Genomic DNA, 26,252 nt, shown 5'->3' with positions numbered 1-26,252 from the left:
TGAAACCAGGGCAGCGCATCTCCCAGGCGTGCAGGGAGCTGGGAGCCAAGGTTCCCCACAACTTTCCCGCCGCCCCCCGCACACGCTGCTCCGCACCAGGATGCTGCAACGAGTCCCTGCCACAGCCTTCCTCCCCCGCAACACACCAGCACCCAGCGGGCGAAGGAGGCCAGGCAGGGCGGCGAGGAGGCTGCTGGAGACCCGGGCACCGCACCCCGCCGGGCACCTAAGTTCCCCGCCCGCCCCGCTGCGAGTCGCTCCCTGCAGGACGCCGCTCCTCCCCGGAGGGGAGAGACCCCCGAGTTCCTCCCGTCCCCTCCCGCTGCAGTAAAGCCCCCGAGACCGCGGTGCGCTCCGGCTCAACCCGCCGGTGGCAGAAACTCCCCCGGTGACCGCCCGCCCCTGCCTGGGCTCGCCCCCGTGCCCCCCCGGCGGGCTGGGGGCGCGGCCGGGCCGGGGGAGCGGCTCTCCCCATACCGGGGGGCTCACTCCTGGCGCACGTTCCCCCCCGAGCCCGCAGCTCGCAACTTTCCCACCCCGCGGACCGCGAGGCCACCCGGGAGGCTACGGGGGCGGGCGGCACCCGGGGCAGCCGCGCTTCGGGGCTCCGCTCCGCGCCTCCCCCGGCTCCCCCCGGCGGGCGGCAGCAGCGAGGACGGGGGATGCAGGGGGAGCGGCGTCCGCCGGCTGCCCCACAGCAGCGAAGGGAGAAGGGGGCGAGGCGAGGGGAGAGGCGAGGCACTGAACGTTCCGCTCCCCGCGGGCGGTGGATACCCGGGGTGAACCCCCTGCTTACTGTGGGCTCTTGGGGTAGAAGGGGAGGGTGACGTGGCTGAGATCCTGGATGTCAAAGGCGGTGGGCTCGGCCGAGATCGCCTGCCGCTTGGTCCTCTGCTCTCCCTGCAAGGTGCCGGCACTCTGCTGCTGCGCCTGCTGGGTGGCGGGCCGGATCACGGAGCGGTACTTGTCCAGCTCGTTCTGCAGCTTCTGGATCAGTTCGTCCTTCTGGTCCAACTCCAGCTCCAGCTCGTCGATGAGCGCATCCCGCTGCCGCAGCTCCTCGATCTTCTCCTGCAGCGCGTACTGTAAATCCCGCAAAGTGCCCATGGTCCTGGCGCCTCGCTCGCCCCTCGCCTCTCCCGGCAACTTTCCCACCCGGGCCGCCCGCCGCCTCCCCGCACTTGGGCCAACTTCGCCTCCGCCGCCCCCTCCGGCCCGGCCCGGCGCGGCCCCGCTGCCCGCCGGGGCCCCGCCGCAGCCGGACCCCCGCCGCCGGCACCGCGCTCCGGAGCCGGGTTGTTAGGGGCGATTTCAATCCGCCTGCGTCAGGCGAGGCTGGAGAGGGAGCGGGAGACACACACACACGCGGAGGGGGAGGGAAGGAGGGAAGGCGGCAGGGAGGGAGGCAGGGGCGCTTGCGAGGATGCACATGCACTCCCCGCTACCTCCTTCCCGGCCCCGCCGGCTCCCCGCGCCGCCCACGCCCCCCGCCGCCGGCCCGCGGGGTCGCCCGGCGGGGGATGCAGGGAGGGGGCGGCCGGCGGCTCCCTCCGGGGCGGCGGGAGCGAGGAGGGAGGAGGAGGCCATCAAACAGGTCCGAACCCTGGGAGATGGCTGCACAAACCTGCCCTCCCCGTCCCGCTTTCAGGGTGTCCCCTGGTCCTCTCCCTTCCCATCCTCCGCTCCCATCAAGGGTGCTACTTTCCTCCTATGCAACTTTCCCCGTTTATCTCCCGTTTAGTTTTTTTCTTGTAAAAAAAAGCGCCGATTTTTGTTGTCTTCTCTGACTGAAGGTAAAGCCAGTGCCTGGCATGGCCCCTCCTCAGTCTCAGCAACGTTTGGGCTCCAAAAACCCAGATTTTAACATGAGTGTCAGTCAAGTAGCTCTGCACTGGAAAAGCCTGGAGGTAGGGCATATGGGTTTCAGAGCACTAAAAAAAACCCTCAATTAAAAATGGGAAATAGACTTTCTGTGTAGCCCCAATACCCACGAGAATGCATAAGCTAGTTTCTGCAATACCAAACACAATAGGATTTTCCCAGGGTGTGAGCACAACGGCTCATGCACTAGGATTTTCTGCATGCCAACAAACAGCTACACACGCGGGTACCTATGTGATACAGTCTACAGGTCTGCAGCTCAAAAAACCCAAAAATAAACTAAATGAGCCGTATCGGCTGAGCCCTCAATGCCAAATGGCTGTTTTCCTTTGTCTTCCCTGTGCTTGCCAAGCGTAGAAAGGACAGCAATGTATGCCGTGACACCCAGCTCCTGGGCTTGGCCCTCCAGGGCAGAAAGAGGGATTTGTAGGCAAGAAAATAGCTGGTTTGGGGCTTTCCCAATAAGACTGCACAGTCTGGAGGAGTCAGGGGTAAAAAAAACCCCACGACTAGTTAGGCCCAGGTGCCCTGTGCAAGCTTCCACAGCGCTGGGGCACGGGCACAGTTTCATGCTCATGTTTTCAGGGCAGCAGAAGCAGCTGCTTCAGTTCGCTCTTTGGGAGTTTGATTTTGGGAGGAGAGAGGTAGGATGCAGCCATGGATACATTTTTTGGAGGTGGGTGGTACCTCTGCGTTTGTAGCTGCCGTTAGCAGTGTGTCCAGACCTCCCATTCCGGCATTAGCTGGAAATGAAGCATCCAGACAGAGACTGTTTATGAGATTGAGCTTTTTCGGTTGTTTTTTGTTTGTGGGTTTGTTTTTTTTTTTTAATTGTTACATACTAGTGCTTGGCTGAATCCAAAGTTCCAGCTTTCAACCTGCAGATGGTCTTTCTAAAATCAATTATATATATAAAAAAAAGAACGGATGAGAAATTACAACTGCTCCCTGCTCATCACTTGTTTGAAAGGGCCTGGCCTTTGTGCATAAACATGAGGCTTTGCAGGTTCTTCAATGTATTTTTGAGATGCATGTTAAAAAAAAAATGGGTTATGCAAAACGCTTCAGTTTTCCTTCCCCTTGATACATATGTGCCAGGCACAAAAGCAAAGTACCCTGGTTGTTTTCATGGGTTACCAACATGCTTTAAGTTCAGACAGCATTTTTTACTACATATTCCCTCCATTTCAATCTTGTATAACTCACTAGGAACAAAAGTACCAAATATCTTCTGAACATTTCCATTTTAAAGAAGACTGGCATTAAATAGATGCATTCCTGCTGCCTACAAACTAGACATCAATAATAAATAAAATATTTTAATAGCATTTAGCTGACATACTTAAAGTTTTATTGCTTTTGTCCCTAGAGAAGTGATACCAACTTCTGGGCAAGGAAGATGGTGATACAATTAACTGAAGCCTGCCAGGCTTCTAAAGAGTAACAGCCCTGAGAGGAAATTTGTGCATAATTTCTCAATGGCAAGTGGTGAAGTCACATTACCTGGTTTCTAGTAGAGGTACACAGCTTGAAACTGAGACAACAGTACCTAGACCTGAAAGGATCCAGAAGAAACCATGAGAAATTCTGGGAAATAAAACTGGCAAGGAATTTAGCTGAGTATATCTAAAGAAAATAACTTATTTACAGGTGGGAAGCAGATTTTCATAGGACCTATGAGGTCTAAAGAGAGATTTTCATGGCTCAGTTTTTGATTTGGGACTATAACCAGCAGCTGTCAAGTCCAAGCATGATTTAAGCATGAGGCCAAAGCAGCCTAAAGGGCTTCACAACCTGACAGCCAAGTTCTGCCGCAGGAAGGCAGCGGGTAGTTGCCTATTTTTGGCTGCTTACTGCTCTCCCAAAGAAATCATTGGGAGAGTGCAGATCTTCTCTCTGTGGTTCATACTTCAGGCTTTCCTGTTACTGACTGGTGTGTAATCTCAGGGATCGCAGGGTACTGCCCCACTCCAATAAAAATAAAACCTCTGATCCCATTCCCTTCAACTTAAAGTTCCCAATAAAAAAATCTCAAGACTCGAGAGCAGCTGCTTTGTCTTCCCGATCCAGTGAATGGAAAGAAACAGCTTTAGGGAGAAGAATGGCAGGAATGCACCAACTGGCTTGGTTTCAGGAGGACAGGGCAAAGCTGCTTGCATTTTGTTAAGGGAGCCTTTGGCTATGGTTGCCCCAAAGCCTTTTTCTGATCTGGCCACTGGGATTCTGTGTCTGGATGTCAAGTAAGCAGGAAGCAAAAAAAGAGCATCTGCAGACAGTGTCCTCTCTGCCCCAAAACACTGTGTGCCAGGGCTTGCCGATGGGAATCACATGAAACAGGGATGTTTGTTCGAACAGGCTCTGAGGTACTCACAATATTTCCTTTCTGCACAGCTCTGAGGTTTTAATAGCTTTGCTTCTAAACCTTTCAAGGATCATCTGTCACCAAATGCACCCACTCAGCTGCCATCTTCCAAGCTAAAAACATATTTGAAAGTTCTCTATTCTGCAGACATCTCCCTGGGCTCGCCAGTCAAAGCTCAGGTAGCAAGTGGGATCACTGACAAGTAAATGTCACCCTGCTACAGCCAGCCAGGATAGCAGGGATGGAGAAGCTGGAGATGCATCACTGAGTACATACATAAACATTTTCTTCCTCCTGGAAGGATTTTTTTGTTCCCTCTGCCTAATCCACTCAAATCCACTTGTTACTCTTTTCCCAAAATACCTACGGGAGATCAGCCTGTGGTAGAAAGTTGAACCGCTTGGATTTTGCCATGTATTTCTCTGCTGACTGTGGCTTTGTGTAGATTTGGGAAGGTGCGTGACCTATGGGACTCTACCTGCTGCTGGGACACAGCCACTTGCAAAGCAGAATGTGTTCCCTACATATATACTCACAGCAACACCTTTATGATATGACGAAGGAAAGACTAAAAATACAGGGATCTAGAAGGAAAACAGCATGTACATGAGCTGAACTCTTGCAAAAGCATGCTATAACCAACTCAAGTTGCAGTTCACCCCTGAGAGTCACCTCATCTCATCTGTGAGACCCTACCTGCTATTCCACCATGCACATGAAATGCATGCCAGTACCTGAGGCAGAGGAAGGAGTGCCACCTACTGAAACATGAGCCCATTTAACTCCTCCCTAGGGCACATTTAGCCGTTCTTTTTGCCTTTTGCCCCAGAGTGCCTCTGGTAGCTCCTTCTGGGGCCATGATGCCCTACAGATTTGCATGGGGCAGCTGGAAAATAATTCAGTCCCCAAGGACAGGGATGAGGCTGGAACTACTGTGCCAAAGCAGCCTCACCAAGAACAAGGAGCAGGAACTGGCAGTATTTGTGGAGTGCTTCAGCCCCATTTCTCTCTGAAAATAAGCCCTATTTTCTTGTTACATTGGGCATTCCTCCTTATTTTTGTCCTTTTCAGAGCCTCTAAAAATGAGACCTGAAACCCATTTGTTCCTCCCCACCAAAGGGATGGAGATACCCAGTGCTGGGCATTCTTGCAGTGAGCGCTGTCTTTTAAACCCCATTGATTCCTGAGTGCTGGAAGTCATCAACATCTCAACTGGATTATCTCGATTTTCCTTTAGTAGGTAGATTCTTTCCATTAGCAGCAAGAAACATTGAGAAGTAGCCAAGCACGGAACCCCTCCAGCCTGCCCTACAAAATCCTCCCAGGACAAGGATCACTTGGAGTAATAGTGCACAAGAAGAGAAAAAAAAATACCCCAAGATGAATTAACAGTACAAACAAATGCTCACTGCAGAAGAGAAAAATAAATGTGTGCTGTACTGCAATTGGTAATATGCTTAGCTTTTTAATATCACATTAGGGGCATCATAACACAAAAATTGATGTTTGTGTCATGAGGGCAAAACGATGAGACATTATGGGTGTATTATCCATGTAACATGGTGGTTTCAAGCCCTTCTCCCCTCATGTGCACAGACACATGTGCCAGACTCAGATTTAAGATTCAGGTTTACTGTTCTCCTTCATGGGCCTTTTTCCCAGAAAAAAATAGATGGCATGAAGGACCTATCGCACTGACAAGGTAAGAGATAACCCTCCCCTCATTGTTTTTCCAGGCTGGAGGAATGCCTGTACCTGTGGTTCCTGCCAGATGGGCTGCGCAGCTGAAACAGTAGAAGAGTATCAGCCATCTTTATGGGAGGAACATAAGTTTTACATAAAAATTGCACAACAGATTATTCTTAATATCCAAAAGCTGAATACACATTCAACAAGCCCTTCAAAGCTTTTTCCTTCCATTAGAGCAACCAAAACAGTTCCTCTGACTTCTTTGCCCCACTAACAAGACTCTGTTCACACTAGCCCTGCGTATGTGTCTATAGAAACCACAGATCCTCTGCCCTTCAAAAAGCATCTGACACTTCAGCTGACAGATGTCTTCCTAAGCCAGGACTTTTCCCCCGTGATCGCATGGAAAGTTGGATTTTCAACAGCTCACCCCATCAGATGGTTGCATGCAGTGGCAGTGGGTCTCTGCATCCCTTTGCTTCAGGGCTGGTTCAGCTGCTCAGGAGCCCCTACAGGGTAGGAAGGGATGCTACAGGCTTCCTGGTAGCACCTTCTCATATCCTCAGCCCAAATTAAATCTTTGGGGCTGGGATTTCTCCAGGAAAGAGTAAAAACATTTTCTGTGCACCCCTAGATAGGAGCTGCAAATACCAGCAGATCTCCAGGCAGATCAGGCGTGGGAACCACCATCCCTGATCCCGATCCCGCCTGTCCATGCACACCTCAAGTGACTGGTTGATTTTTTCCCACCTGCCAGAAAGGGCTGGACTGCCCAGCAAGGTCAGACATAAATAGAGCTTAGACATATTTTCCCATGGGCTGGATCAAGGCAGAAGCAGCTTCAGAATTATTCAGCTACCTTAAGAATTTTCTTTAGGCTCATGTTAAGCAGCAACTTATTCTGAAAACTGCCAGCATAAATACGTAGTGCTATTTTGCAGCTACTACAATGAGACATTGACTATGCCTCTTCTTTTCTCAGCAGTCCCAGGGCACTGACTATGTAGAGCAAAAGTAGCATTTAGACGACGAGAGCCCTGGAAATGCAGTTTTCTTTTGCTTTCAGCCTTAAGCTACTGGCAAATGAACCCAGGGACCAATTAAACTAAATGTAAGGAAGCAGATCTAGTCTTGCAGCCCTGAGATACAGGATATAATGGACGTGAAGTTTGTAGAAAACATCAATTCAGTTGACGTAGTTGGAAAAACAGATTCATTCGTGCTCTCACGCACATATCTGTGAGACTGGGGAAAGCTGAAATGTTTGAAGGAAGGTGGAAGCCACATGTTGGATCTGATTTTCACAGAGAGATGGCTGGGATAGCCAGACCAGCTTCTTTGCACTTCTCATCAACCAGAGTTTAACCACTCAGAACAGCCCATGCTCAGTGACCCTTTTATCTTCATTATTCAACATACATTCCTCCTCCTGCTGTATGATATCTCAGTGTCATGGTGAAGGGGTGGGAGAGCTTGGCAGCTCATCTGTCATCCAGCCCACGCACCAAACAGTGTGGGGTTACTGCCCGAGGACGAAAACACACAACAGGGACAACATCCTAATGCTGACAGAGCTCTGCAATGTCATTCACCATTGAACGATCAACATGCACAGGCTACTAGAATTTTCCTGAACCTCACTTTTCAGAGGCAAGACCCTTACAAAGCCACTGACACTAACCTTTTCCGTGTGAGATCATCTCTTCATTTGTCTTTGTGTTGGACTTGCAACAACAGCTTCTAGGGGCACATTTTGGAATAGCAATTCTTGCATCAGTATTCAGCATTATGCTGGTAAAAACTTGCACTGATCAGAAGTGATGTTTGTTTTGTGAGCTAGCCTGCAGTTCTTCATGGTATACTTTTAAAACACTACACAAACACAGGTAAATTCATAAGCTGTTACCACGCAGTTACTTTTTCTTTCTCCAACCTCTGTTGCCTTCTGCAGCGTGCTGGTATTTTTAGTCATGGTTCTGTGGTTGCAAGAGGTAGAAGGCAAAATACTCAAGGAAGGTATGAACAGCAAGAGACTTGTTTTCCCCTCAAGTTATTTTAATTGATAGCAGCTCATCTCTGCAGCTTCATTTTGAAGCTGCTTGATGCCATTTCTTAACTTCCTGGGTTTAACGGTGGCAAAACACTTGCCAGCTCCAAGTGTTTGCAATTCCACGTGCTCCCTTGCATCGCCCTTTTGGACCCCATAGTGTTTCTTATCTCTCCTTGCCAGTAATGCACCACTCACCTACCATAATTGCCTTGGTCTGTTGGGCTGATTTATCCAACCTTCAAAACAATTCATTTATATTTGAAATCGGATTAGAAATAAACACGTATTCCGTTACCCCTGATATGAAAATAACCAGTGCGTTACCATTATTTTATGATGAATGCATTGAGAACAAGTGCACTGTCTCTTTATGTAATCAAATTAATTCCCCTGCTTATTAAAAATTATTATTTGAATGTTTCAGGTATTTATAACAATAAGCACGAACCATGGATTTTAAATCTCTGTTTTACATGCCTGGACAACAGACTGGTGTTTTTTAAAGATAAATTTTAAGTTGCACACACTGAAAGTTGCCCCCCTTTTTAGAAAAATATTTGTGCTAGAATTTATTCAGAAGTCTTTGTCTGACATCTACATGCCCTAAGCAACTACAGATACTTTACTGAAGTACCAAACTTTCATTTAAGTATCTAGAAGTGTTAATGTCCACAATTCTAGCAACACTAAGCACTTCCTTGCAGAAAGCATTTCCAGAAAAGGTTTGTACTCAAGACTTGATCCCTGTGATCATTTAAGGGTCAGAATAAACGGCTGCATCCCACAGAGGACCCGGCTCATTAAGGTACCAAGAAATCTCCATGAATCATCGAGGCACAGCCTGCAAACAGGGACTCACATTGGGTTTCACAAAGGTTTTACCACACTCCACTAAGTTCTACAGCTATTTCTTATTTATGCTTGAGGAGACATCATCGTTGGGCTCTCTGTGTGTGTAAAAATGTTTATGCTCACAGTTCTCTTTGTCAGTGGTTGCTTGAACTGATTGTTCTACTCACAAGAGTATCAGAGGCCGGTGTTCATCTGATTTCCTAAGCATTGCCAACAGCTTTTGACTGCCCTGCTGCGCTGGTGAATCAGGAGATGAGCAGCACTTTCATTCTCACCTTTGCGCGATTTCTGCCTCGAGTCAGGAGCTACACCCCTGGGGTGCACGGCTCCCTCCTGGCTCACTGCATGGCCACTACCCCATCCTGGAGGAAGACGTGCAACCACCTCTTCTCACCAGCCACAGGCAAGTCAGGCTGTGTGAGCCTGGGGCTGCAGTGCCTTTTCTGCTCCAGCTCCATCTCAGATGGTTTTGCTCTGACTCTGACTCCTCTCCATTGCATAGTATTAAAACGTGCATTGAAACATGCTGGGAAAGTTCACCTGTACAACTCTTCTCCACCATAAAACAGGCACATCTTCCCCACCACCTCCTAATCTTTGATCTGGGTGGAGAACAGCACACTTCACTGCTGGGGAATTATGAAACAAACTCATTGGAGCTTCCTCAAACCTGGAAGGAAAAATCCTTTGGAAGTGATGATGCTGCAAAGGCAACATGCACTTTGGGTCTACTTCTCTGTGCTCTAGAAAGAAAGATTTCTAGGTTGGTATCAACCTGCTACAGGCTACTTCTCTGCAAGAACCCTTTCTGTGGAAGCTTTATTGTCTATATTTTACTTGAACGGCTTGGGCCAACCAACAGGGCAATTTCTTCATACCCTTATTTATGCTATCTGTATACACAAAGCTCAGTGTACAAACTCACCTTCAAAGCATCTGACATGCTGTGAAAGGGTCTTGTGTTGTTAGAATAGGAAGGATCGATACTGGTATGCAGCATGAAAATCTGCATTGTGGCAGACAAAAAAGCAACACATTTTATATTTCTGCTCCCTAGAAAAAGAGTGCAGATTCACAACCTGCTTAAAAAATCCCCCTGCTCCTTTACAGATACACAAACATCAATTTGTGGTGGATTTTTTTTTTAAACCTGCTCTTTTTCTTTTTTTGCTTAAAAGCCATGACTATCAGCAAAACAACGGTTTTCAGCTCATGATTTGGGCATGACGTTGCATAGCATGTGTGCCACCTCCCTGCATGGTGGGTGTTTGGCCCCGCTCCGTTCCCTTACATGGCCTGCAGCTCTGGCAGCCGTAGCATTCTCCACATTCTTCCTTTCCCCCCGTTTTTTAATTCCATTTCTTTCGGGAGGAGAAAACAGGAAACCCAAGGAGTAATGCCGCCCTCTACTGCCCTGCTCTCCTAGCTTAAGGTGCACTTGTTGAATCGTCACCACCACAAAAAAAAAAACAAACCCAAGAAAACATTAAAAAAAAAAAAAACAGAAAAGAAAAAAAAACCAACAAAAAAACACTCAATCAAAATGTAATATGAAAAAAAAAATACGCGTTCATTTAAAATCAAAGAGCCCATGGGTGCCCAGCATACTGCTCAAGCACAGCTTTAAGTTCCCACTGATCTATTAATATATTCTATTTCTCAGCAAGAGGGTAGGAGGTAGGATTCATATCACAAGTTTTTCTCGAGTTAGCTACTACAACTCTAAAGAAGTGAGTACGTGGCATATTAAGGAGCATATTTATATAAAAGTGGGCATTTATAAAACCACAGGACTGTCTCCCTGTATGTCCCATACAGTAGTCAAATCTCACAGCATTCTCTCTTCTTAATAACCAGTTTACTTGACAAGCAAAATATTTCAGAGGTGTAATAATTCTACCTGCAAATCCCAGCAGACCAGACATCACATTTTAGGTGGGTTTGGTTTTTTTTACCACACCTCTATGTGTTTCCCCTGAAGAGATGCAACAGATAGAATGATTTGCTGGAAGTTTGAATCAATGATTCAATTCAGTAATAGACATTAAATCATTGATTAGCACCAGTTCCTGGCTCTTGGCTCAACACATGGAAAATGCTGCCACTACAATAACATGCAACAACTCAGCATGCACATAAAAGTCAGGACACATAAACCTAAAAATCCTGTCTTTTAGTATTATGAACAATTGAATGGCCAATCTGGAAAAGGAAGACATTTCATTTTCACTATATACCACAATTCTGTATTTAGTCTCATTTCTTTAGATTTTAAATGATTCCATTCTCAGGAGTCTGGATCTTTTCATTTTCCATTTATACTCCTCCATAAATTCTCAGAAAAGTCAATTAAATTAAAATAAAATAATTTATGCTAATACCACCATACATACACACATATATCACTGTAATTGCAATTAAACCATCACCTAAAAAAAAAAAAAAAAAAAAAGGCTTCCCAAACTCTTCAGATGTACAGATAAAGTTCAAGTTTGCAAGCAGACTCTTATTTAAAAAACATTAATGTGATTTTCAGATGGAATTGGTATTGATTGGACAGCAGAACAGCAAATGCTGAGCACAGAGGTCTACATTGTGGGGAAAGAATCAATACAGGAGCCCCACTAGAATGGAAGATTTAAATAGATGTTTTTTTTCCCCTCAAGCTTCTATATATTTTTGTAGGAGTTACTCAGTAGACGGGGTAAATAATGTTTTTAAAAGGCAAATCAAACCTAAACAGATTAGGAGATTCAGGGAAATAAATTTATTCTCAGGCTGAAATGCTGCAGTACCCAATTCTTTGGTGGCAAAACAAGGTCAGCCCAGAGTCTGGCTGAGAATAAGTTAAAACATGTCCCAGCTTACACTGTGGAGAGAGGTAAAACCTTTTATTAGCCCAGGTAATGATGCTGGAAGAAAGAGGTATTTTTTTGAAGCTAAGCCACAGTGATATCTATATGAAATGAGCAACACAATATCAACCAGGAGATGAAACTGGAGATGCGAACCCTGAATCTGATATCCAGCCTAGCAAATTCTTCAATCTGTGCTCTTTTGAATGCATAAGTAACAACTGATAATCATATGCCATAATCATTTCTTGTTCACAGGCTGCTAAAAAGCCTGAGCTGGATTTGAAATCTTAGGGAGTATTAAAGCATCTCTATCAACCTGCGTGGACAAGAACTGCATCAAACATCTCCGATTTGCAACACAACCCTGTTCTTGAATAATGTTCTTACACATTCATCAATGGAAACGAGTAATTTCTCACCTGTGGCTTCTTCTCTTGCTTTTTTATAAAGAGGCACTATATGCAATTCCTCCAAATATGCAACTAACATCTGCATATAGATGCAACCTATTCAAAAGTTTCACCAAAACCGTTAGAGCTGAAGCAGGTTTTGAGATTTTCAGTGGAGAATTCACTTCACCTGAGTAATTCCTTGATGAGAGGGAAAGCTCAGAGCAGAGGCAAATGCCAAGCCTTTCCATTTCATCTTGGAAAATCCCAAGTATTTCTTAAGTTTCTCTCTCATTAACCCATTTTAACAGGGTTCTTCCAATTCTATAACATAGTGCATCTGTTTAAGTTCAATACTAAGAATTACCTTTACAGCAAAAAGCAATGCTTATTAACAAAACAAGGGCAAAAGGAAAACAGGAATCCTCCGAGAGATTTTCCTTTAGACCACAACAGACTTATTGAAACGTCCTTCGAGGAATCAGGATGGCAGATGCTTCCTCATTCAAATAAGGAGTCTTATACACATTTTCAGCATAAAGTCTTTAGGGAAAATAAAAACCACAAAAAAAAGATAACCAAATCTGAATATAAACACTTACATAAATAAGTAGGAAAAAATCAGAGAATGTGTATTTCCATATGAAGGCCTATAGTGCAAATCAATTATATGTCTACAATGCAACCAGTTCCAACTTTTTGGCAAAAAGTCCTATTTTCTTGAGTCTAGGTGTTATTCATCCACACAAGAGAGTAATTCAGACAGAGCATTTGGACAATGACCATTTGCAGTCCTAAAATCTCAGAGTTAGTGCTGATTAGTTGAACTCAAAGCTTTGAATTAATGCAGTATTTTTCCTTTGTAACTACTAAATGCTTTTTTCTTTTTGTTAGAAAAAACTTTTACCATATGTTCAGGTTTTACTGCCTTCTGAATGGTAAGTTACGTGTTTATAAAACTACACCTTTAATTTGTACATCATTATTAGGACTTCTTCCATTAGGCTAATGGGTTTTAAATATATATAGACTTTAATTGATATTTCCCCCCATCCCTCTACCTCTTCAACAACACATAGGGAAGAAACAGCAGAAATGTGCAGAGACTGGAGCATTTCGTCTGGAGAGTAACTTCTTGCATTGTGCTACTAACAGTTTTGAACATCTTCAAGTTCTTGCAAAGAGCAGTGATTCAAGGTTTAAAAACTGTACCTGTTTCCCCCCGAAGGAAAGAAGGGCCATTTGATCATAAAGCAAATTGAATTTGAATACATTTGTCTGTTGGTCACTCAAACCACATCATTTAACCCATATTTTTTAATTGTGGCTTTAGTTTATTTCTATTTATGTTTAGCTCATTTCTGTTCCTAAAACACATAGAGTAGCCTAAAATGAGAACTAATTGCAGCCTCTGCTAGCTGCATGGGTTAATTAACATAATTACTCATTCGTATCCTGGTCAGCTTGCTGAATTCATGTACTGTATTTCCAGCCTGAATAATTTACCAGGTATTAATTATGTATACCCTATAGCTCTTCCAGAGGAGTTGTTCAGAGTCAATGCCAGTTATTAGACTTGGCAGACAAAGCCAAGTTCTGCCCCATGAGGGCCAGCTCCACTGTCATGTCTGCTTTATCCTGGGGATTACAGGAGGGAACTAGGAAGGGTTGCATTTAGCCACCAAAAAGCATCATGCATTAAATCTCCCTATGTCCAGCACTTGATTTATAGATGATGCCAGAGAGTTCAAAGGAAACTGAAAAAACACATCTCCCTGCTAAGCACCTTTTTCTTTTGGCTAGTCAATATAATGCATTTAAAAGGGCAAGACTGTAAGTCAGCAGACATTCTTCCCCCATAATCTTTGCAATAATTCTCTCTTCCAGTAATCACAGCACTGGTTTCTAGCTAGGGAAAGACCATACAGCCACAGAATGGTCATCAGAACACCCAAAAAAGGGGGGTACATTGAACATCACCCACCCACAGCTTTATCTGCACCCATCCCACTGACTGCCCTCTGCAAGCTGCAAAAAAAGCACTATGATCCCCACTGCAGAAAAGGACACAGAGCAGCTGGAGATGGTGTTGAAGAAGGCAAGCAAATACCAGAGAGCTGAAAAAAAAATCTTCATCAAGCACAGAAAGGGCTTGACATTTTTTAGCTTATGGAAAATAAAAAGATTAAGAGAAAACTTAATTATGTTATATGGACACTATAATGTAGATGAAGTGTTCAGCATTAAATTCCATTTTTGGAGTAGCAGGAAAAGGCTTTATAAGAACTGGAAGACAGGTAAATTCAAATGAAAAATGAGGCACCTATTTTGTACATGAAGGGCAAACAACCACGAGAACAAACTCCCTAGCAAAGCTGTAGATCACATACATCTCCACCTGCAACTCAAGGTTAGCAGTGCCACCTCAGCCGCCACCTCCCCTACTCCACCAGTTAGGTCTGAGGTGCCTATCACTACCCCAGCTGAGCAGATTTATGTTGTAAAATCCCAAAACGAGCCAGCTTTTTCCTGCCCAAACATATCTATTCACAAATCTTCCCTTCCACTCTTTGTAATGGCTGCTCGCTGCCATTACTGGTGTGGAGGACACTGCAGCCATCCAGCATCCCCTCCATTTACAGCTGCTGCAAAGACCCATGCCGACAGAAAAAATATTTTGCACTGCCAAGCCATGTGTGCCAGCATACAGGAGACGCCTCTGCCCACCTAACAGTTGTTTTTGGGGGTTTGACAACTTTCGCCCAGGAATCCTTCCCCAGGGGTTAATAGATAAAAATACCAGTGTCCAAACAGTGCAGCCTTTCAACCTCCCCTGGTCCCGCCGGGCCAGTGCAACCTCTGGTTGCATTGCGGAGCTCCTCAGAGGGTGGTGTGGTTACCCAAATGTATCTGAGGGCACCACTGGCTATGTACTTTACCTTATTCAAACCATCTGTTTAAAGATTTCTGGTCTATGAGTCCTTTTATGAGCGCAGAGGGTGGGGAGGCAGACCTGAAAGCATTTTTTCATTCCCAGGAATGCTTGGGGTCTGTGCAGCCCTCCAGCTTTTCCCTCTGCAATAACCTTCCTCCGTTCCCCAGCACCTGAAGCATCATATTTTTTCATCATTTTTAACCACTTCCCGGCATTAAGCTAAGGGTTGTCCTCTGCATTTCACCTCCTTCACCAGGGTCTCGAGGGATGTGTAACCTGAAGTCAAAGCTACAGGACATGGGTCTGTCATTGCCTCAATCATCAAACATTTCCCTTCATGTAGAAGATAACGCTTAAATAATCCACGTGTCAAATCTCCAGCAATAAAGGACTGCCTGATAACCTCAGCTGGTGTTTCAAAATCCTCCCATCCTCCAGTACCGCTGCATGGTGAGTACTCAAGAGCCTGGTGCAGCCTCTCCCCAGTGGTCATCCCTTCTGCATACGCATGGAGAGTGGGGTCAGTCACAGCACTTGCATCCCACCGCCCCTCTCCACCACAGTACAAGCGTCACTCCCTCTCCACTGGATTAAATAAGCACAGCAGCAGCGGACATGCTGGAAAACCAGGAGTTTCAGGACCGCCATCAACCTTGTGATGTGGTTTATGACTAAAGGGAGATAACACATTATGGTTTTAATATTCTGTGTTACCCTAGGTTGATCCTGTTCAGCAGTGTTACATCCCTTATCGAAGGTGTTAAGCCAGTGCTAAGAATACAATCCAGTCTGGCAGCCCAATGTACGCAATGCCTTCATCCTCCACAGCGACCAAAGACCGTGGATAATGCTGCTATACTTCATGCCTCGTGCTTATGAGTATTGCTATATATCATATGCTTGTACCTGCTCTTTTCTCCCATGTCTCCTTTCCCTCCTGTAAGATTTTGTGACCAGGAAGGAGATGGCATAGTATCCATCTATTCAATCCAGCCTTAAACCTGATTTAAATTAGTGCTCTGTCCAGACCAAATCCATCCCTGGTTCTCCCACACAGTGTAACAAGCCCTTTTTTCCTTGCACTACCAACTACTCAGCCAAGTTCATCTGAGATAAAAAGCAGTAAAAAATTAGGGAGATTGGCTGTGCAAAAAACCAGGACAAATAGCCCAGGTTCACCAGTCTTTTTTACTGGACTTTACCAGTCCTGGCAAATCTGGAGGACTACAAGGATGTCACAAGTTTATGCAGGGCACAGACTAGAGAGGCGAAAGCCCAGCTAGAACTCAGGCCGGCCACTGCCATAACAGATAACAAAAAAAAAATTTTTACAAACACATTAGAAACAAAAGAAGGGCCAAGGGGAATCTGCACCTTTTATTGTATGCAGCAGGGAACAGTGCCACAAAGGATGAGGGTGAGGGAAAATGCTTTCTTTGCCTCAGACGTTAATAGTAAGGCAAATAACCCTCAGGGTACTCAGGCCCCTGAGCTGGAAGATGGGGATGAGGACGAGCACAATGAAGTCCCCACAGTCCAGGAGGAAACGGTCAGTGACCTGCTGCTCCACTTAGACACACACAGGTCTGTAGGGCCAGATGGGATCCACCCAAGGGCAATGGGGAAGCTGATGGAGGAGCTCTCCAAGCCACTCTCTATCATTTATCAACAGTCCTGGCTAACTGGGGAGGTCCCAGAAGACTGGACATTAGCCAATGTGACACCCATCTACAGAAAGGGCAGGAAGGAGGATCCAGGGAACTACAGGCCTGTCAGCCTGACCTCGGTGCTAGGGAAGGTGATGGAGCAGATTGTTCTGAGCATCATCACATGGCACACGCAGCACCACCAGAGGATCAGGCCCTGCCAGCATGGGTTTGTGAAAGGCAGGTCCTGCTTGATGAACCTGATCTCCTTCCACAACAAGATGTCCTGCCTAGTGGATGAGGGAAAGGCTGTGGATGCTGTCTACCTGGACCTTTGTAAAGCCTTTGACACCATCTCCCACAGCATTCTCCTGGAGAAACTGGCTGCTCATGGTGTGGACGGGTGTGCTCTGCACTGGGTAAAAAGCTGGTTGAACAGCTGAGCCCAAAGAGTGGTGGCGATTGGAGTTACATCCAGCTGGCGGCCGGTCACACACGTGGTGTCCCCCAGGGCTCCGTACTGGGGCCGGTTCTATTTAATGTCTTTATTGACGATCTGAACAAGGAGATTGAGCGCACCCTCAGTAAGTTTGCAGACAACACCAATCTGGGGGGGAGTGTTGATGTGCTGGAGGGCAGGCAGGCTCTGCAGAGGGGTCTGGACAGGCTGGGCCGATGGGCCCAGGCCAGCTGTATGAGGTTCAACCAGGCTCAGTGCCGGGTCCTGCCCGTGGGTCACAGCAACCCCACACAGCCCCACAGGCTGGGGCAGAGCGGCTGGGAAGCTGCCTGGCGGGGAAGGCCCTGGGGGTGCTGGCTGACGGCCGGCTGGGCATGGGCCAGCAGCGTGCCCAGGTGGCCAAGGAGGCCAAGAGCATCCTGGCTTGTATCCAAAACAGTGTGGCCAGCAGGACCAGGGCAGTGACTGTCCCCCTGTACTCGGCACTGGTGAGGCCTCACCTCGAATACTGTGCTCAGGTTTGGGCCCCTCACCTCAAAAGGGGACATAGAGGTGCTGGAGCATGTCCAGAGAAGGGCAACAAAGCTGGTGAAGGGTCTGGAGCACAAGTCTGATGAGGAGCAGCTGAGGGACCTGGGGCTGTTTAGCCTGGAGAGGAGGGGGCTCAGGGGCGACCTAATTGCTCTGTACAACTACCTGAAAGGGGCTGTAGGCAGGTGGGGGTCGGTCTCTTCTCCCAGATAACAAGAGACAGGACGAAAGGAAATGGCCTCAAGTTGTGCCGGGGGAGGTTTAGATTGGATATAAGGAAAACTTTCTTCACTGAAAAGGTGGTGAAGCATTGGACCAGGCTGCCCATGGATGTGGTAGAATCACCATCCCTGGAGGTGTTTAAAAAATGCAGAGATGTGGTGCTCAGGGACATTGTTTAGTGATGGACTTGGCAGAGCTGGGTTAATGGTTGGACTTGATGATCTCAAAGGTCTTTCCCAACCTAAATGATTCTATGATTCAATGATTCTTTTCACTGTCAGGCCAGGGATTTCACGGCTCAGACCTATTTCAAGGTGCATTCCTGTGCACCCAGGAAAGCCATCAATATGGAGAAGCACACAGTAACCATTTCCTTCCCACTGCCCCATCATTTAAGGCTCTCCCATCCATCTCCTGGCACTAAACAGTACCACTAGTCAAACACAAAATCAGCATTCTCATTTGCTTTCAAAGCCAGATCCTTATTATACTGGGGCATATTGCAGTTCAAATATGAAAGCTCCTGCTTAGCTACTTGTTTCAGCTCAGACTTGGTATTATTACAACTAGAGGTATGCTTCTGAAGCTCTTCACAATCTGAAATACTGTCCTTTTTCCACATACAGTTCTGGTCACCAGGATTTTTTAACTTACGGGTCTGGCTCTCCACTTCCTGTCAACTGTGGCCAGGCAGTGACTTGAAAGGGGTGTTACAATTTCATGAGGCCAGTAGCTGCGCATCTCCAAGCCTATAAATAACATCCATGAGAACACATGCCATTTAATTACCTGTTATAAAGGACATATACTTTGCAGTCTGCAAACATGCCCCTTTCATTTAACATCTCCCATCAGTTCTGGGCTGCTGGGTCCTTTCCTGCAGTTCCATACACCATTGTTCTCCAGCTAAACCTCCTCTCTGCTGGGGAAGGCAAGACAGGTCCATAGGAAACATGGCCAGCATTCACCTCCATCAAATAGCATGTCATATAAGCTGTCCTGAATTTCTTCTTCTCGTCTTGCTGCTCCTCAAAAGGCAAATCCACCAAAGCCCCTGAGCTGGAACCAGTGGTACATCCTCTTGATCTTATTTCACTGTATATATTTCTTATTTCACTGATCATATTGCTGTACCACTTGATCAAGTGGTACAGCACTTGATCTTATTTCAGAGGTGTCAATGATGCAAGTCCCAAATGAACCTGCATCATTTCTCATTTCGAACCTGAATTTTCCTTCAGTGCTCTTGAAGGAGAAGGACACTCAAAAAGCAAAATCTGTTTAACCTCCTGGACACTTCTGTTGGTTAAAGATCAGTAAACTAGCATTTATTTTAGCATGCTAGGCCTGCTTTATCATGCTGATAAACACAGTAATTACTTTATGCTGAATACATCCTTGAATGTATACAAGTGGAAACTATCTATATAAAGGCAAAGGCAAAAATAAAAGACCACCTAAAGCTTTTAAAGATCAGCCATTAATAGGATGACATCTCACTTCTTTAGAAACATTTGTCCATAATGAAAGCAATGTCTAAGCACATAAAACTGGGTCATAATTATCCCATTATCGTTGCGTGGGTCTGAAGGCTAGATCAAGATCATGTCAGAGGAAAATGTTTGCTCCACACTGGGAAATCATTGCTTCAATAGTTTCATTAGTAGAATATTAGGCTCAAGCAGCTTCTGCTGTGAACACACACTCAGGCATCAGAAACAGCATCTCAGCTGTTGCCTCAAATCCTTTTACTTAAAACTGCCTCTTAGAATACAGGCTGGGGAGAGAAACACTTGTGATGGGACTACCAGAGAGAAAAGGAGCAGAAGAAATAACACAAACTCAAAGCCATTGTTACGTTGTCAGCATGGCAGCTGTAAATAACATACCTAAACAGCATGTGCTAGTGTATATATATATATATATATATATATATATATATATGAGCTATGTATACACACATATATGGATTAGCATGTCAGGAGCTATATAGGATATACCAGCAGTAGCCCCATCTCTAGAGCAATAAAGATGCCTTCAGCCAACACAAGTCCATATATTGCAAGACAGCTGTAGCAATCCTGATGGTCTCCAGGTGAAAGACCACCTCTGTTTTGGGACCAGGCACCTTAGACTATGAAGAAACGTGTTAAAATAAAAGGAGAAAGAAGGAAGGGCCTCGATGATAAAAATGGAGCACAGCTTTGCCAAGACACTGTGGGCTGGACAGAAAAGTCTCCTGCCCATCAATGGCACAGCCTAGCTATAAACACTAAAATTGCCAAAATTCCACTTAATTCACATTAATTGAAGGGGGCAGGAAGAGTCGCATGATTGGGACAGTAAACTCAATGGTCATAGTCCTTAGGAAGGCAAAATACCATTATCAGGCACGTCCCTGGAGTGAAAAAAATGATCTTATGGGGCAGCATCTTAACAGATAAAACAGCAAGTGGGATACGTCTTATGGGCAGCCAAAATATTGGAAAACAGAGTGGATCAGGTCTTTATACACTGGCTTTTCAAATTTTTAAGAAAACGTGGGTCAAAGGGTCATTAAGTTTTCTCTGCTGGTGACCTTCAGTGAGTTTTGAAATACCAAGAGAAACATTTTGGAGAGCCAGAAGAAAGAAGTGCTCCGTGAAGATTTTTGGCAGGTAATGGAATTGCACAGATAATTGTGTCAGCTTGACATCGATCCTGGACATCCTTTCCAATGTGCGATTCTCAATTTAATTGCTGAAGAAATTAAGGCAATATAATGAATGTCAATCTATATGGCTCTATGGAAAACAGATCTCATGAAATGATCTTAGCAAGTTTTATTAAACCGCCTGCAAATTGGGTTGAAAAAGCATTCGCAGCGATGTAAGGTAATTAGGCTGCTGTAAACTGACTGACTTACGAACCTGAGCTCGTTGAGCATGTCTCCAGCTCCAGGGGTTTTTATCGCAGCGGAGTGGAGGTTCAAAGCAACAAGCTACTGTCAGAAAAGTGCTCAGGAGAAGCGTGAGAACGGACAGCTAATCCAGCAAACAGCGAGGGCAGGATTTAACAGCAGGACCGTGAAGTCAGATAATTCAGGCTTGAAAAGTGGAACAAATATTTAAGGCAGAGCAATTAGGGCAATTAATCTTTTCAATAGTTTACAAGGGACTGTGGTACTTTCTCAGTCACCAGCAAATTTTTAAACCATGACCAGAAGATCTTTTTTTTTTTTTCTTTCGTTTTTTTAAGACAGCAATACACTAGTGAAAACAAAACCTCTGAAAAGGCTAATGGCCCATCTCCTGCAAATCAGGCTAGATGAGCACAGCCAGCCTTGCTGACCTTATAAGATACCCACTTATGAAAACTAAAGTAATTTTCATTCATTTTTCTGCCATCCAACATCTTTTGGGCATTCTAAAAGGGCTCAGAAGTGGATATAAATGTAATTGTAAAGTCTTTTTCTCTAAACCAAGGTTATACACTGAATTTACAGATGCTGTCAGCCCAACATCCTGCAGAGTTCAGTCCGGAAATGCGTACAGAATACAGATGTACAGACTTTATCAGCTCCGTATTATGCCTCACAATGCGAAAACGATTGCATGACGAGTAAATCCAACACCCACACAAATAACTGCTGCTTCCAGTTCCTAATGAATCACAGACCAGAACGGGGTCAGAAGAATAGTCATTGTGGGAAAAAAAAACCAGCAGCTCAGATGGACTGTTTCACATGCTTGCTGAGGCAAGAGCAATCAAACACTAGCTGGGGACATACATGGCATAATTTTAGCGGACAACTAACCAATATATTCATGTGAATTTTTCCCCATATCTTCACATTTTATTTAAAGCCTTTTGAAAGAGAGTTGATTTTTAGCTACTTAATATTTAGCAACAGAATGAAAAAGAAGGAAAAAAAACCCTCACTGATACAGAATGTGACCAGCCCATCATGAAAGATGGAAATCAGTTGTACCTGCTCTCTGGTATCAGAGTAGGAACTACAAGTTACAGGTCAACCCAGTCAAAAAGGTGCAAGAGCTGATAATAAGATGCAGCAGAAGGAACTGAATGGGCAAGACACAAGTGTTTCAACATCTGGATGCAAACAGTCTCTGCAATGAGCTGATTATCTTCACTGATGCTTTAGGATCAGTACACAGATTTAGCTCAACAGATTCAGAAAAGATTAATCAGGCACCAAAATTTCTGTAAAGCTGGCCTTCAGTTGCTCCACAACACCAATTCCATTTCCCTTTCCTACATATTTTTGCTTCTCTGGCCCCAAACATATGGATTTCTGAAGAAATGTCACATCCATAATACCCACACCAGCTCAACTCTTTTTTTGCAGCATGTTCCCCCAGAGGAATGAGCTTCTGGTTGAAGTTGCCATGAGCAATCTCCCATCAAAAGATAAAACATTCCCTTTGAATTCATTTTTTTTTAATGATTATTTTAATGCCATGGAGGGGAGTGGTAAATTTCAATTTTGCTTCAGCTCTCTCTGCTCCAGCAGTGCTGAGTTATGCAGTGAAGGGAATATGCAAAATGTCAGGGTTTCTGCAAGGGAGACCGATTGCTCTGGTCTGTGTTTCCAAAAAGGCAATCCAGTCCTTTCCCTCAATCAGGCATCTGATAATAAAACTGCAATCAAAGCAAGAAACATGCTATTGGCAAGGAGAGCCTGAGTGCCAAATCACCATGTTAAAGCCTCAGCCATATATTATGCAATGAAAGGGAACATACAGATTTTACCCTTTACCTTGACACAGATTTCGTAAAGTAGCATGAAAAATCAGTTGTGGGAGGGAAGCGGGAAACAAAACTTTTATGCTGCTTTGATATTTTTTTTTCCAATAGTCCTTATTTGAGTACAGAGGCAGCTTAAGACAGAAATAAAGTTGCTGAGAAGGCGGACAGTGTATCGTCTACCCAAGTGTTCACACAACCTGCTCCCCGAAGCAGCGACTCCTTGCTGTGCCGGGGTGTAAGCTGTGACAGGCTATGCATCTCGCCTCCGCAGAGCCCAGACAGCAAGCTGGAGCCTTTCTCCTGGGCTTATACATGAATAGATGTTGCTTCATGGGTGCCCAAACCCAAGAAGAACAGAGCATCAGAAATTACTTTGAAAGATCTGAAACAGATGGTGATTTTAAGGTTACTGTGCAAGCCCACTCACTGCACTGTCACTAGCAGAAGGAAACACAAAAAAGAGGCAAGATGCAGCAAATGCCACTTTCCCAGATGGGGGGAATGCTCCATTTTTAAGCAATGGCCATAAATGTGGTTGATACCTTAGGTCTTCTCCTGACCCTGCTACTAGCCAGTACACTCACCCTGAGTAAGTTATTCATGTTCCCCATCTGCAAAATGGGGGCAAAGAGTCTCGCTGCCAAAGGAAAGCACTTTCAAACCTACTGATAAAAAAACACCCTCAAACCTTTAGCATTGTTCTATGAAAATTTTCCCTATACGAGCTGATCTTGGGATTTTTTTTCCCCTTCATTCAGGCTGAAATGGCATCAGAACCCCCGACAAGACTTTGTGAAAAGGGTAAATCTAAACCTCACTGTGCCCCCAGCTAAATACCAGCCTCCAGCTGAGTGCCGCTTACCCATCCATCCATCATATCACCAAGTGAAATGGAAGATTTCATCTGAAATGGAAATGGTGTCGTCTTGTGCTGCATCAACAGCCACTATTTGTCCATATTTACGCCCTGGGCCTCATCCTTGTTTCAATTCCTTTGCTGACACTAACAAGTTATTTTTTAATAAGCTGATGCTTTCCCATTCACTAAAAGAAACAAGTAATCTTACCTATTTACTGTCATCAAGCCCCTCCCCATATGAATATACCATTATTTATACTCACCATAATGAATCCAATCACTCTACATGCATTTATTCCCCATTCTCTTCCATTACCCACGTGCATTGCTGCTGTGCTCCACTAGCGCTGCTGCTTTCCCTCTGAACAAGCTCTACAGCTCTGTCTTTACACCCATCCTCTTGGGAAGTCCTTTTTATGGATTTGGAGATCTGCTGTAATCTGGTACTATTGCACTTACCAGAGTTTTTGCTGTTTGCAAAGCTAAATTAAATGGTCTAAAAGTAGTTGCAGCAAAAAAGAATAAGCAATTTTCTCCAGGACTGTAGCATCTTTCATCCTGTTCCTCATTGCGGTGGAAACATTCACATAAATCATACCTGGTTAAGCAAACATAATTACCCCAGCATCATAAAGTGTGTTTTTTCCCCACTTTCACTGAGCTTAAGTCTTCTTTTCTACACCACATTGAGTCCTGGTTAGTTGCTATCTGCCATGCTCAGACTTCTCATTTCTTCAAGCTCAAGGTTTGTCCCTTGTCTCCAATAGAACAAAATGTGTATCACCACCAAGACTGCCTGCATTTAGCATCACAATATTAATACTGTTACGCTGAATTAAAAAAAAAAAAAAGATATTTTTTACACCATTTGCCCCCAGCTACACAGTAAATACACAACCTACGCAGAGAAAACCCATTGCTGGAGAATTGATTTTGACAACTTAAGGGCTATTCAAGCTGCATGAAAGGTAACAGGTAAGTAAGTGGGCAAGTCAAACCCAGCAGAAAGCTCATTATTCCTGTGGGCTTTTTCAGGAGCTCCAGTACGGACTTGGGAATAAAATTCCTTAATTGTAGGTTACAGCAGCTGGGATCAAATATCACGTTGCAAAGAAGGGCTCTCCTGCTCTGCACAGCTGCGGCTCCTCGCTAGTAGCTGAATGCCACAGCAGAGGAAAAGGCATTTCTGCCAGGTAAATACTAAGACCCAGGTAAGACACTTAAAACAGGAGATACTTATTTTGAGGTGATAACTATCCAGTTATCTTTAAACAACTTAATTCTGTCAGTGATCAAATTGCAAAAGAAACCAATACACATTGGCAAAGGAAAGATCTCACACTACTACTTGATGCCCAGTTCTGGTCTTGAAAGGTACATGAATTGAGACAAGCATGCTGGAAACTGCTTGTGTCTACAGAATGCGCTCCTCTAGTTAAATCTTGCCCAGTATTATTTTTACAGAAAAATCAAATTAAAGTCAACTTTTTCTTTTTTTTTTCCCCTGAAAGTCCAAGATTTTTTTTCTTGGTCTTCCAAAGTAATGTGACGTTTGAAGAATATGAAAACAGTCTTTTTTTTTTTTTTAAGGCAAATCTAAAATTGTCTTTGGATAATTATAAGATGATTTCTACTTTCTTAATAAAAGACAATGGGAGAATAACAAAAGGGGGGAGGGGAGGAAAATACACTACCGTTAAGTTGTTTTCAAATACACATTTTAAGAACAGCCATCTGCACATAAGTTCTTGTTCAAGTATCGTGATGCTTGTCTCCCCATAGATTTCACTTGAATCAGCAAAGCAAGCCTTTTGAGTTTTGACTCTAGCCAAAAGTGAGACTGATTTTCGTTCTGCCTTGCTGAGATAGCTCATTATTTTTCCAAGCAGAGGCTAAGCCACACCCAGCAAGCAGCATGCCCAAAGTACAGGTGTATCAAGTTTGCTGTGCTCAGCTGTCCAGAGCTCAGCCCCCTACAGCGAAAGCCAAACCATCACTCTTGCCTCAGCTCTAATTCTGTTCTCTGTTAATAAAAAAACCCCACTCATTGCCCTCTGATGCTCATCTAAAAATGGTCAAGCTGTTGTCTGCGACAGCACACGAATACTGCTCTTCATGCATCTTATGGGACCTTCTCTATGACACTGGTGGAGCTGTCAGTGGTGGAGACTCCATCATCTTGTAGCTCTCCAGGGACCACCTCCATGTGAGCAGAATAGGAGAGGATTTGCAGAAAGAAGGGGGGAAACCGTTGTGCAGGGAGACAACGGAAACAAGCCAGGGCTGTGCAGCACATGATTTCCATGCTCCCTCTGCCCCTGCATTTCTGAATGTCAAGGTTGCAGTTATCCCAGCTTATTTCACCTGCACTGTAAGGTTTAAAAGAGCCTGCAGCAACACAAAGCATCCCAGTGCCTGCTGCACACTGGAGAGATGAAGCCTGTAAATAGAATCCATGCTGAATGCACCCCAAATTACCCCAAAATAGCATCTTCTCCCTTGATTGCAGTGAACAAGCCCAGATTTTACATACAGAGATGAAGCTGCTGAACTGCAATATCCCGGTTGTCTCTACTTTCTTCATACCTGGATGGCCCCTGGTCTGGACAACTTCAAGGCTGCACCCAGAAACTTTCAGTAAACGGATGTAGGTGAGTTGGAGACATCCCTCATTTCTGGATGCCAAAATATGGTTCAAGGTGAGCTCATCCCACTTGCCCACACTTACCGCTTTCCACCCAAGTTACACATGTTTAACAAATCATTTGC

At 45.0% G+C, this 26,252-nt stretch overlaps 1 protein-coding gene across 2 annotated transcripts in view; it reads right to left on the bottom strand.

The window, feature by feature from the left end:
• PRKG1 (protein kinase cGMP-dependent 1) overlaps nucleotides 1-26,252 on the bottom strand; it is a 508,935-nt gene that overhangs the window by 471,753 nt on the left and 10,930 nt on the right. Inside the window, exon 1 of one of the 2 annotated variants that reach the window (XM_005446262.4) lies at nucleotides 797-1,422. The exons of the other annotated variant lie outside the window; for it this stretch is intronic. Coding sequence (XP_005446319.1) covers nucleotides 797-1,107 — 311 coding nt within the window. The 5' untranslated portion in view covers nucleotides 1,108-1,422. Of the gene's footprint in view, nucleotides 1-796; nucleotides 1,423-26,252 lie in introns of those variants that run through there. 2 annotated transcript variants of the gene reach the window in all.

The sequence above is a fragment of the Falco cherrug genome, chromosome 9 (assembly GCF_023634085.1).
Source record: "Falco cherrug isolate bFalChe1 chromosome 9, bFalChe1.pri, whole genome shotgun sequence".
NCBI classification, from domain to species: domain Eukaryota; kingdom Metazoa; phylum Chordata; class Aves; order Falconiformes; family Falconidae; genus Falco; species Falco cherrug.
Note: the sequence above shows the minus strand (reverse complement) of the source record. Positions and strands in the feature narration are given on the sequence as shown.